The sequence below is a fragment of the Meriones unguiculatus genome, chromosome 11 (assembly GCF_030254825.1).
Source record: "Meriones unguiculatus strain TT.TT164.6M chromosome 11, Bangor_MerUng_6.1, whole genome shotgun sequence".
Classification (NCBI taxonomy): domain Eukaryota; kingdom Metazoa; phylum Chordata; class Mammalia; order Rodentia; family Muridae; genus Meriones; species Meriones unguiculatus.
This window is the reverse complement of record NC_083359.1, coordinates 107,036,637-107,049,532: the sequence shown is the minus strand read 5'-3', so window position 1 is coordinate 107,049,532 and position 12,896 is coordinate 107,036,637. Positions and strand designations below refer to the sequence as shown.

Here is a 12,896-nt window from a genome sequence, read left to right as displayed (position 1 = left end):
ATCATGAGCTATACATCAAGAGAGACGCACCACCCCAAAAATCTGCTTCACTGCTTTAAGTCTCTGAACTAGTTTTCCTTAGCCATTTGGCTTGACACAGTGTAGTTATTTCTAAATAAGTATAAATAAATATAAGGTATCGTATGGATCCTTTCACCAGTCTGAGCTTCCATGGACCACCCCCTTCTTTTTTTTTTTTTTTTTTTTGGATAGAATTTTCTGTTTCCTTCTTCTATACCAAACAAAAGCCTATTAGTCTTCAAGAATTAATTAGCATGACCCTTTTCTAAAGCACCTTTCACAGCATGCCTGATTTGAAGTCGGTAATTCCCCATGCTGTTTTGGTTCTGTATTTTCTTATGCTCTTCTGAGTTCATCAAGGTGGAAAGAAATACTACACAGGCCCATTTTAGGCCATTGAAGACATAATGGAGTATGAGCATGGGGAACTCTGCTTTCTTGTTAATTCTAATGATTTCTAAAGGTGGAAATTAGCACTGTGAACTGAGGCCTAGCTCATGCTATGCATGAAAAGCATGATTGTTTTCTGGTGCCTCTATTTAGGCAAATTAGACTCCATGAAACTACATACACCGGAATATTAGGACTCATCAACGTGCATTCCTTTCTTCAACAAAGGTTCTAATTTTTTACTAAATTGTTCTCAGCACACATGCCACTGACCTTTTCATCCACGGTTTCAGCGGGCTCCCATGGCCTGCCTTCACCCCTGTCTTCAGAATAGGTGTTCTCTCTCTCTGTAGGCAGGCTGTGTTTAGTACAATGGTATCTGCCCATGCCACGGATTTCTCCCTTGATCCCCTCACTCCTCACCACTGTCCCTCTTCCCAGCATAGGCACAGATGTTCCTTTAAGAAACTGCAGACTGTCCAGTGATGTTTAACGCAAGCCTCTTCTGACCACCAGCTCTCATTTCACAGCGTGCCTCTCGGTCTGCATGCTGCACCAAGCCACTGGACTCCGAATCTCCCACATACAACACATTCCCATGAAGGAGGTTGACAAGGTATGTGGGTGGATATTTTCCTCTGTTTCACAGCTTGGTTGAATGTATCATATTGCATACGTGTGAATTCTGGAAGTGTAGATGCTCAGGTTACAGGGAGTTAGCAATCCAGAATCCAAACAGAAGATGGAAATAGTGTAAGCTGAGGTGAGGGTGCATTTAGTATACCTTAATCTTCAAAACATGATGTTCTGAGCTACGCAGGACACTGCAGAGTACGGGCAGGTTACTCCTAGAATTCTATGAATAACTAGACACTATAATTGTCTAGCAACCCACCAAAATATCTTATATATATTGCTACCCCAGGAAAAGATCAAAGTTTAAATGTGCCATATAGTTTCAACCAAAACTATATTATTTGCATGCTGTTATAGAGCTGAACCATGAAATGGCTGATCAGATCTAATCAAGTAAGCCTTGCATAATTTCGCTTACCTTTTTGAAACGTGTGTGTGTGTGTGTGTGTGTGTGTGTGTGTGTGTGTGAATGCATGCGTCATAGGGCAAGTATGGATCTTTGATGACAACTTATGTGAGTCAATTCTCTCCTTCCCTCATGTGGGTTCTGGGAATCTATCTTAGACTGGTAGTCCAGGTGGTAAATACCTTTATAAACTGAGCCATCTCTTCAACCGTGACTTGTGCATAGAACCCTTTACATAAAAATAATCCTGTTTTACATTTGAACCGTCTATAGAAATTCCAGATACAGCTGAAATTATATCTACTCTTTCTATGAATGCATAAATGAGTCAAACATAATGGGTGCATACATACACTGTACATATGTAAGGGTGTTTACAAACAGCAAACTTTTATTTCTGTCACAACTGGGTCTTTTTAGTTCCTGTGGGATTTTACTTTTTTTTGGTTGCAGAACTTTGAAAATCAACCCTTAGATTTTTATGATGGCTTAGCTTTATGGTAATTTCTTTATTAAAATATTTGATTTTTAGTTATGTGCATGTCAGTAGGGTGCCCTCTGATATAACAAAAGGCACAGGGTCACCTGAGCTGGGGAATTACATGCTTGTTGTGAGCTGCCCAGGGTGAGAGCTGGGTATCAAACTCAGGTCCTCTCTAAGAATAAGAAAAAAGCCTTACCACTGAGCCATCTTTACAGCCATTGTGGCAATGTGTGGATTTTAATTTAAGCTCAGATGAAGCTAATACTATACACAGGCAGACTGTGTTAACTCTTAAGGCCTTCCCCCCTTTTTCCTCAGCTCTACAGTGGGAAAGCCTCCACCAGTGCAGGACAGTCACACCTGGCATTTGCAATGTGAGACGGTTGATTTCACATACAGGAAGCACACCCAACAGCAGCATTCTAATTTTTTTTACTGGTTGCTTCAAATTTCCTAAGTTCTTTGTTTTCACTTCACTCTGAATAACCCCAAAACATTCAGCTATCTTAGGTAATGGTCAAATGGCTGAATAGAGAAGGCCCTGCCTGAAGAGATGACGTTTGATGCGTATCTCACGTGACTGGACAGATGGAATTGCAGGTGTAATCAGTGAGAATTATTAAAGGAGCAATGTAGTTAGGAGATGTTGGAATGGGGGCGAGAGTAAAGATAGACCATCCCCAGATGGCGTTCTAACCCGAGACAGATTCCATGGCATCTCTGCTCCAAGACACCCCGCCCCCATCATCAGAGGCATTTAAAAGCCTTATTAGCTGTGCATATGAACAGATACTCCAAGGCCGGGACACTCATTTATCTAGTGTAACAAATTGTTTCTTAAACTGCATGTCTATCCCCAGTGCTCTTAATAGTTTTCCTTTTTTTCAAACCGAAGACATAAATCAAAACAACATACTACACAAACAAACCAGGACTCTGAAATCCCTCTCCTCCTCCTATTGATTGCTCCGGCTTATTTGCCAATACTTTCTCCACTCATTGGATCAAGCTGCCCCTCTTCATACCGTTGCGTCTAGGCTCCTCTGTGGCTCTGCCGTTCAGTGCACAAGAAGCCTACAAGATAGCACAGAGCCCTGTTGCTGGGACAGCCCTTGACGCTTCACCATCCTGACACTGAGTCTGTTGCAACTCATGATTTACTGCAATTCAGCATGGTTTCTAGAGAGACTCTACTGGCAGCCCCTGGAAGCTATGGGTTCCATGAAGTATGCGAAGTGCTTACAGGGCAAAGACCATCTTCACAGGAGTCTTGGGGCACGGGGTTAATTTCAAGTGACAGACAGCTAAATGCTTCCAACTAGTTTCGCCTGCCAATCCACAAAAATGCTCAATAAAATTCCTCTTTGTATTCCAAAATTTTAAAAGACTGATCTCTCAGTAATTTCAACATATATGAATTCAATATAAGTATTAATGCCTTAAAGGTCTAAGATTATCCCTATCGTGCTTAATAAAACATGAATTGGGTTTCCAAGTTTCAGTATAGCTTAATAAATTCCTTTATTACATAATCAGAAGTGGCCAATATGGTAAGTCCCAAACAAAATTTAAACCGTCAACCATGTAAGATTAAAGTCCCTGAATGAATATTAATTTACAAACTTTCCATTTTCTGACAGTTTTGATCTCAAAATGCTGGCTTTCAAAGAAATGCTGATCTATCTATCACTAAAATAACTTTGGATATTTTTGTGCTTAGATCTTCTCTGGGTAGTATGGAAGGTACTTCCTGGCATCTTATTGACCAGGGATTTCATCAATTAAAGCCATTTAAAAATATTTTGGGGAAGTTAACATTCTGATTCTTTTTAAGTACTTTTATACATTTTGAATTTATTCATTGTATGTATGCCTGTGTATTCCATGGAATGCATTTGATGGTCAGAAGACAAGATGCATGTGGTTATAGGAAACCCCTCAGAACACGGTCCTCTCTACGGGGGTCCCTGGAGATTGAAGTAGCATCACACTTGGTGACAAGGGCCATCTCTGTTGCTCAATAGTCTAACCTTGCCAACGAGAAGTGGATACCAAGCGAACCCTCTGAACACAGGTCATGGGAACGGAGGGGAAGAAGTAACTGCACCAGTACTGGCCCCACAGCGGTTCAGCGTGAAGGTAAGGGGAGAGGTCATGGGTAAACATGGACACAGAGACACGCAGAATGCAGAGAATGCCTGGACTCTCCTGACCTGGCAGCTGCAGGGTGAGCTGGCGACTGAGAAGTGCTTGTGTTGCTGCTGTTTTGGAGGGCCATCCTGGGAAGGTCTCGCTCTAAGTGCTGCTTTGAGAGAGACGTTCACAGTTTCAGTTCCTTGGAGCTCACAGCAAGTGGCACCATGCTGTCCCACCAGCATCTACCTTGTGGCCCAGTGTCCCCCAGGAAAACATTACTGAAGGGAGCTCCCTGGAGAACATATCTGGTGAGGTTTGAAATGGTTGGTAGCTTAGGGGGCACTTAAAGAGGGTTAGGAGACGAGGCATGACTGCAGCAATACATACAGTGATAAGGCCACAAAAAAAAGCAATTGCAGGTGGTGGGAAGTCAGGACAGCTGCATTCTTTCTACCCAGTGGAGTTTGCTGTCCTGCCCCTTCTGGTGGGTTCTCTGGAGGGACCTGGGATGAGTGCCAGCTTCTCCTGGGGGGTTGGTGAAATACTCTGTCTCAAGTACACAGCATCTGAGGAAATGTTTGCTTTTCTCATGCACTGGGCAGGGAAAGGGGGCTATTCTAGTCAGCTCCGATTTCAAGCTGCTCCCACTGACTCGCTGCAGCACAAACAAGAGAAAGACTGAGCATCACTCAGTCTTTGCTCTCTACAAGATGTGCGTAGCCCAAAACACAGCCAAGTTCAGGGTAGGAGAGGGGAGCATCCATTTTTGCACGAACAATCATCCCTACAGCAGTACTTAGTCCCTTTGATTTATTTTGACATATGTTTGTATATGTGTTTGTGTATGTGTGTATGTATACATACATATATATATGTATTATATATACACTAACATATAAATACTAATTTGTTGTTGACTAGTGTGTGTAATTTTTAAATTCTTTTCCTTTTTATTCTCTTATAGATGGTACTTGGGTGTCATGTTTATGAATAGAAAGGCAGGCATTGCATTCTTTATGTCATATGTAGAATATAGAAACAAACAAATAAAAAAGCATGAAGTTAGAAGAGTGTTAGAAAAAATATGGAGGCACTCAGGAAGATGGCTCCGTGGATAAATAAGAGACTGCTGTACAACGGTGAGGGGCTGAGTTCAAACTCCTGGCTCCTGCATGAAAACTTAGAAATGGTTTTGTGCACTTGGACCGGTCGCTGTCGGGAGCGGAGACACAGATTTAATAACTTAAGCTTGCGGGCCAATAGCCCAACTCCAGGCTCAGTGAGAGATCCTGTCTCAAGGGAGTAAGGTGGAGAGAGTGATGGAACCTGACATCTGTTCTCCTTCTCTGGCTTTCGTGGATACCTGTGTCCACACACACATGTGCACATGCATTTCACACACACAAGAACAAAGGTTAGAAGGAACAAAAATGATCAGGACACTTGGTATGCACACACAGAAGTGTTACAATGCTGTCCAGTGTTCTAGATAGTTTATGTATAGTAACAAAAGGGCACATGAACCACAAAAGAGGTTATAAAGCGAATCATGTCTTAGGTTTTGGTTGTCAATAAGTAAATAAAAATATAATCATCGACAGTGAAAGTGTAAGACCCCATGAGAAGCTCTGAGGCTTCAGAAAGGCCATTCTAGCTGTGCAGAGGTTCCCTGACATGTACGGATTTGGGAATGGGCAAGGGCTTAATCAGCTTCATTAATCTGGCTGTGTGATGTTTTCATTTGTGACTTAATTAGAGTCCAGTGATTTTATTTTAAAAACTTAATAGCCAGGCACAGTGGCACATGCCTGTAATCTCAGCACTTAGGAAAGAGAAGCAGGCAGATTGCAATTTGCAGTCAGTCTGGGCAAGAGCTTAATGCTCCTATCAGTCAAGACCCTGTCTCAAAAACTCAATTAAAAATTTTTAAGTCAGAAAGTTAAACAAAGAAAACTGTGTAAATCAGAAAGGAAAATTTGTCCCTTGGTGGACAAACTGTTTCAAACATAAGCAGCCTCACTAAATCATGTGGACCGCAGAGGAGTAATGGCCCAGAAGCTACGACAACTTGACGCTTTCTCAGGAGCTCCAGTTCTGTTCCCAGCACCCACATGGTGATTCATAAGCCCTGTGACTCCAGTTCCAGGAAACCTAACACTCACTTCTGGCCTCCTCTGGCACTATACACACCAAAGTGCACTTAACTAAATGCAGGCAAAACATTCATACACATGAAATATAAATGAATAAATAAATCTTGAAGCATCAGTGTGCTACCCTTTGAAGAAGGGAAGATTTCAAAACAAAACTTTACCTATACTAGGGGAAGGTTTCCCTCTGACATGCTGTGGACCCCAGGACAGTGACTCATACACGCCTGCCTCTTTGCAGTGGAGACTGCACTTGAACTTGGCAATTCATATACTTTCCTCTGCTGAGGCTGCTGAGCTGCTCCCATTTTCACAGATCAGGTAAAACAATGTCAGCCAGAAAGACTGTCTTCATTGTCACAGACATCCAAGTTCATCAGAAACAGACAGCTGTTTTGGCATTGTCTGCAAAGTATTTAAAGGTTTCTATGTCCACATTTCTATGTCTAAATCAGAGCCCAATTTGGTTACACCAATTAATTGTTATAAAGAGACTCTTCTAGAAACAAGACAAAGAGTTCCCTGCCTGTTCTTTACTAGACCACCATGAAGTGAGGACTTCTAGGATCCAGCCCAGCTCTTACTATAGGGCCCGATGCTGGGTGAGCTCCACACTCAACATCTATTATCCGTTGGCATAGAAACACCAGAAAACCCTGATCCTCATCAGCCACATTCACTAAGCTCAATTACCGGCCAAGCACCCTGAGTAGGTACATGGCTTTCTGAATGCCTTCCTAAAACCAATGCACCAATTGTAGCTATATATGTATATATATATACTGATACTGCACTCTTATGCCAAAGTACAGTACTAGCGACAGTTATTATTACAAAAAAACCACAAATGTATATATACTGTGTTCTCAAATTATTAAGGATAATAAAATGTTGAATAATAATTTAAACCAAATTAAGAATTCTCAGAACAGCCTAAGGAAATCTATTTAGTACCTGATTCAGGGTGACAGACAGGTAGGCAGGTTCATATGCATATATATGAATGGATGGATAAACCACATATGCTTGCTATCTTTGTGTATAGACATACATACATTTATGTGTGTATATAAAAGTATATACACACACGTGTAAGCATATGCATGTGCATGCATGTGTGTTTCAAGTCCAAGGTAATTTTCATAAGCTGCGAGGGGGGATTTTGACGATCCCTGGGGGAGTGGGCATCCTGGAACGCCTCCTGGGAAACAGAGCACACACTACCTCCGGTTTGAAAAGCAAGTGTGGGTTTGGCAGCACTGAGTCACGCGAAGCCCCGAAGAAACAAAAGGCGGGTCTGTCTCTCTTCTAGACACTGCAAATGCCAGACATCTCACAGTTATCTCAGCCTCCGACGGCCTCTGAAGTTCTTCCAAACTGTCGGTGACAACTACAATGATAATATAACACCTTCCGAACGCCTCGAGTGCAGAGTTCACTAGTTCTAAGGTCAGCGACTTAACGCAACAGCCAAGTTTCATTCCCATCATCAGACACGATCTGAGAAAGACAGCCGTAGAACCCGAGCGAGGATTTTAATGCCGCCACAACGGACTCCAAAGGAGTTAACATCTAAACGTAAAATGCAGTGACCAAATAAAACAGAATTTCCCTGGACATGTGATTACTGCCCATGGCATCGTTGCTGTTCGTCTGCGGGGCTGAGAGTTTTACAACAGCGCGAGGGGAAAAACTGCTAACACGTCAGGAGGTACAACATGAGTTCACCGAAATGCCCATCTTCTCTCACTGTCATTTACATATACCCGGGATTTAGATACAGCCTCGGCCTTCCTGGGTAGGTGCCATTTAAAGGAGGAGACAGGATGACAGATCCCCGTGTTTAACCAAATGTTAAATATTTTTTATTTTACTCACCTGCACACTGAGATGAATCCATTTCTTCATAAGAATTCTCCCTGGTGTCATTACTTTTATCGGAGGCTGCAAACCATTTACTGTGCGATAATAAAACATGGTCTCTTTCTCGGATATTGTAACTTTGAACACAATCTGCCCATCCACTGTCTTTTCTATCACGCACCTAAGGAAGCAACCAGAAAAGACAGAAAAGGTCAGTATTCAAGCAAAACGCCGAGTTAAGGTATTGTCCTGATAGAGTGACCCCAACCCCACTCAAAGTGGCATGCTAAGAATAAGTGCCTGAATCTTAATATGTTCCTGGAAAGCTTGATTTTGACAAAAGTAGCTTTATTTCAGGAAAAATAGCTTATTTATAATATATTCCCCAGAGCCTCAACACCCTTCATTAGAGATTCATGACAGAAAGTAAAGTAGTTGCATCCTACTGGAAAACTAACATTTAAGCTACTGCCCCGTTAGTTCCCTGGCTATTCCTTTTATAGGACGTGGTAGGACACAGCACACCCCACATGGGCACTGAGTTACCAGGGCAAATCTTTCTTCTTCTCTTAATGTCAAGTGAATTTGGAGCCCATGGAAGGCTCTAAGTTATTAGCCCTGAAGTCAGAATTGCTCTGTCTGGTTCCTATGATGAAATGGAGAATGAACATTAACCGTCTCTTCTTACTTCATCATCCGCTGGCCAGAAGCCAAAAGCAGTGTGTACCAGAGGACTGCCTACCTCTTCCATGACCAGCAGTCCAACTGGGACACTGAGATAGTGTGATGATATTTTATGGAAGCCTTCTTTACGAGAACAAAATTAAGTTGTATTTTGATGACGAGGGATGACTTTCAGGAAGTGTCTAGGTCTTACGTTACACTTTCTTTACTTTAGAGCCCAGGTTTTTACACAGCCCAAGCTGGTTTTGATCTTGCAGTCCCTCCATTCCAGCCTTCTGAGCGCCGAGGTGACAGGTAGATGCCACCATTCCCGGCCAAAATTTCCTTCACAGGGTCACTTCTCTGTTGACTGCCTGGTGTGCCTTTCAGGGCTCCTTTCTCACCACTGCTCTCCACCCAGGCTAGGCATCGCCACAGGAACCACTGATCACAAAACGCTCCTCTCAGCTCAACAATGTGTAAGCAGCCGTCCTTCCTGCTCACTGAACATGCTTTGCCATCTGGGGAGGAACGGGAAGCCACCTGCCAGGGCATCAGGATTCTAAGGACATGAAACATGTATGGGAGACTGGAGACTCCTTCCCACAAAGTGGTGGCATTCAGTCAGGAGCATCCCAGAGGCAAAGGTAAAGTTGGGCCACCCAAGAATTGCTGTGAAAAATGTTTCAAATTTGGGGAAATCTTAAAAACCTCACTTTACTCTCACCTATTTTTGTCCTGATTTAGAATACAGAATGAGATTGGAGAGCAAGGGTCTCTCTTTTATTGGTACTAATTCATTATGCCTTTTCACTTCATTTGATATGAAATAAAGCATCTTTTTAATTTTGTCAAATAATTTTAGATGAAAGCTTATAAAAATATACATACATACATAGATGCTACTACTGCAGGCTATTTTTAACACTTCGGTAGTTGAATATTTGTGATTACTAACATGAAAAAAATGCCTTTATCCAATGTCTCTGGGCCTTAGTCTATAAGTTTTCCTTTGTTCGTTTGTCTTGAGTATAAAATCTACAAGTGAGAATTCAATCATTACACAGGAATGTATTTACCAAATGCAGACTTATTTCCCCAAGCTTGCTGAAAATGCTTTTCTTAATATGTTATTGATTATCTCCCTTGCTATTTTGTTTGCTTGTAAACACTCTAGCTTTGGTAGATAATAAATGTGAGACGAAGGCAGGTAGTAAAATATTTAGGAACTGGATTTATTCTGCTCCTGAATACACAATAATTGGATAATCCGTGTTTTGTTTGTTTTACTTATCTAGTACAAACACCCCCAAATTCCTCCAATTCCCATAGGCATTTTAGCTTCAAGAATGAAAATGACCTTGATACAGGCAGTGGACCCTCCAGACTATGACCCTCACACCACCACATCTGTGGACACCCCTCTATCTTATCTATAGGCAATTACGCCAATAAAGGAGGCATTTGGTGCAGAGATGTCTCTGCAAGCTTGAGAAACATGTTTTAAGAGTCTAGATGCTGATGACATTCAAATAACTTGAATTTCCTGGAATTTCCAACAGTAAAACAACAAATTTTTTTTTCAGGGAAGAGTAGAAACAGTGTTAATGGACTGCAATTATTTTCATTCTGAATTTAAAACAAAAGTGAAATGTGTGAACTTTCTCTTGGTGGATGAAACATAAACACCTAAGACATCTAAGTCACTTTTGCTTGTGAGATGCCAAGATTTTACTTGTTGCTTCCTAAGTTTTGAGATACCCAGTGCAGTCCCACAAAGAAAACACGACAAGGGCAAGTGCCCAGCACTACTCAGAGACAAAAGATGAGGTGAGAGTAACTAGAACACACTTCATGCATGGATGAAAAATGCCAAAAAAATTAACATTAAACAAATAAAGATGGCTTAAAGGTTAGGAGCTCTTGCCAAAGACCTGAATTCCCAGAGCCCATGTCAGGAGTTTGTAAACACCCTCGACAGCTCCAGAGCTCTCAGCTCCCTCCCTGGCCTCTATGAGTACTGCACTTACATTCATGTACACAGAAGGACATACATAGTAAAGAGCACATTAAGTAAAGATCAGTCAGAATGCTGCTTATTATGTTCATAGACTGGCTCTGCATTCATTCAGGAGACTGGTGTCAAACATCAGTGTGGTGGGATTATAGAAGGAAACGCTTGTAATTGCACAAACCAAAATTGGTTGTAGCAAAGCTTCATTCCTAATTACGTTGAGGGTACCCTTAGCAGATTCAACAGCAGGGTAGCTTTGGAGAAGGTCTCATGATTACCGACTTCCTAACAGATCTGAAGACGGGAGTAGCACACAGTGAAGGCCCAAGGCTGTAATGTGTGGGAGGTAGAGTTGCTATGCTATGGTATGGTATGGTAGAGGTGCTATCCATTTGTTCAACTCTATTACAGAACATCTTTCATCCATCACAGAAAGCACTTACTGAGAAAAGAAAGATAAGTAAAACAGTCCTAGGTCTTCAAAAGCTACCTGACTAGTAAAAATTTTTATTTTCTAGTAGGGATACTTTGTATATATAAGCCTCATGCAAGACTTCAAACTTAACAGTTATTTCTATTACTGGCTCCTGTGCCTACAAATGCACTCTGAACCCTAGACTTCACAGGCTAGGACCAAATATCACCTAGTTTGTGAGAAATAAATGAATAAATAATAAATGACTTAGATATAATTGATATTTATCAATATATGATTAGAATGTGTATTCTATTATATATAACTTTTATAAATGATACACTCTCTATATAATTGACATATGTTCAGATATATTGCCCTCCAATGTAACTATTTCAGCACATTCTTTTTTCATGGTCAACTCTATTTACAACAGACTGAAAACATTTCAGAAAAACAATTCTCAGATCAGAAAGCCGGAAGAGGAAAGACCAACGTAGCCATTGGTCCTTCCTGCGGGGCCCCTGTAGTTGCACACCTCTCATTAGCATAATTTCTACGTGAGCCCTCAGACTGCAATAATACTCACAACTCCTGGTTTTACCGATTTCTAGGCCAACTGGGAACTGGGAACCACAGCTGATGTTACTCACATCACGCCTTCTCGCTCAGGCTTCAGCCACACGGCTAAGGTAAATTCTGCCGCCAGCCTCGGAGCCCGCAGAGAGGGGCAGTTCTTGTGACTTCCAAATATAAAGCTCGGAGAGTTGCTTCTGGCGTGAGGGCGGAGGTCTCCGTAGTCTGCAGGGAGGCAGCCCCGGATGCCTTCCAGGAGGGCCGTATAGGGAGGGGAGGCAGAGCGGTAGGGGCAGTCCTGGACACAGCGCGTCTCGGTGCACGACTGCACACTCCCAGCGGCCGAGGGATGACAGAAAGTGCTGGGGCTTGGGAACCCACATGTGGCTTGGGTTGGCACCGTGGATACCTTCTTGAAAGCGCCCACATTCTCCAGCCTTGGGAAAATGCCCTGAGAGGCAGTCAAACTCACTGAGGCCAAGTAGGCAAAGACGAATGTTTTAATGGCCTGACACAGGAAGCCCATTGAAAAAACCAGGAAATGCGTGGCCATAAAAAGTTATTCTTCACCCGATGACGAGGCCTTCCTAAATTAATAACCAGACCTGCGCACCCGAATACCGAGATTCTCCATCTCCCAGAAACTGCAGACACACTTTCACAGGGAAGGCAGAGCAAGGACGTCCTCAGGGAGGGCAGAGACATGAGCTGAAGCTGGCCTCTGGTGAATGAACACACAAGAAATCAAGAGTTTATCCAAAACATAAAGACTGTGCCCCCTACAAAAACAACAGCAAACTTCTCAAAGTCCATTTGAACTACACAGCTTAGGGTCAAAAACTGCAATAAAGATCTTGACCTTATTGAGAAAATCACAGTCCTCAGTCTACAGGACAATCAGTTTATGTATTTATATGTTATTGTGACTTGTATAGTCTAAAAGCTACTTTGAGCTGTTACTCGACCCCAGGGAATTGGCACTACTCGCTCTAATTAATGCAGTAAAGCATCCTTTAGCTCTTTTCACGAACACCATATGCTATGACCAGAGCTAAGTTGCATATGCCCAAAGAGGAGCTAGCTAAGCACTCTGGGCCTTTCCCCTCATCTGAGCCTGCGCAGCCACTTTAAGCTCACAGCAA

The 12,896-nt window shown here is 42.3% G+C and overlaps 1 protein-coding gene across 1 annotated transcript in view; it reads right to left on the bottom strand.

The window, feature by feature from the left end:
* Ush2a (usherin) overlaps positions 1-12,307 on the bottom strand; it is a 653,036-nt gene extending 640,729 nt beyond the window's left edge. Inside the window, exons 1-2 of the mRNA XM_060365102.1 lie at positions 11,832-12,307; positions 8,102-8,267 (exon numbers count right to left, since the gene is read on the bottom strand). Of these exons, the coding sequence (XP_060221085.1) occupies positions 8,102-8,267; positions 11,832-12,307 (642 nt within the window). The remainder of the gene's footprint in view (positions 1-8,101; positions 8,268-11,831) is intronic.
* Positions 12,308-12,896: the final 589 nt, after the last annotated feature.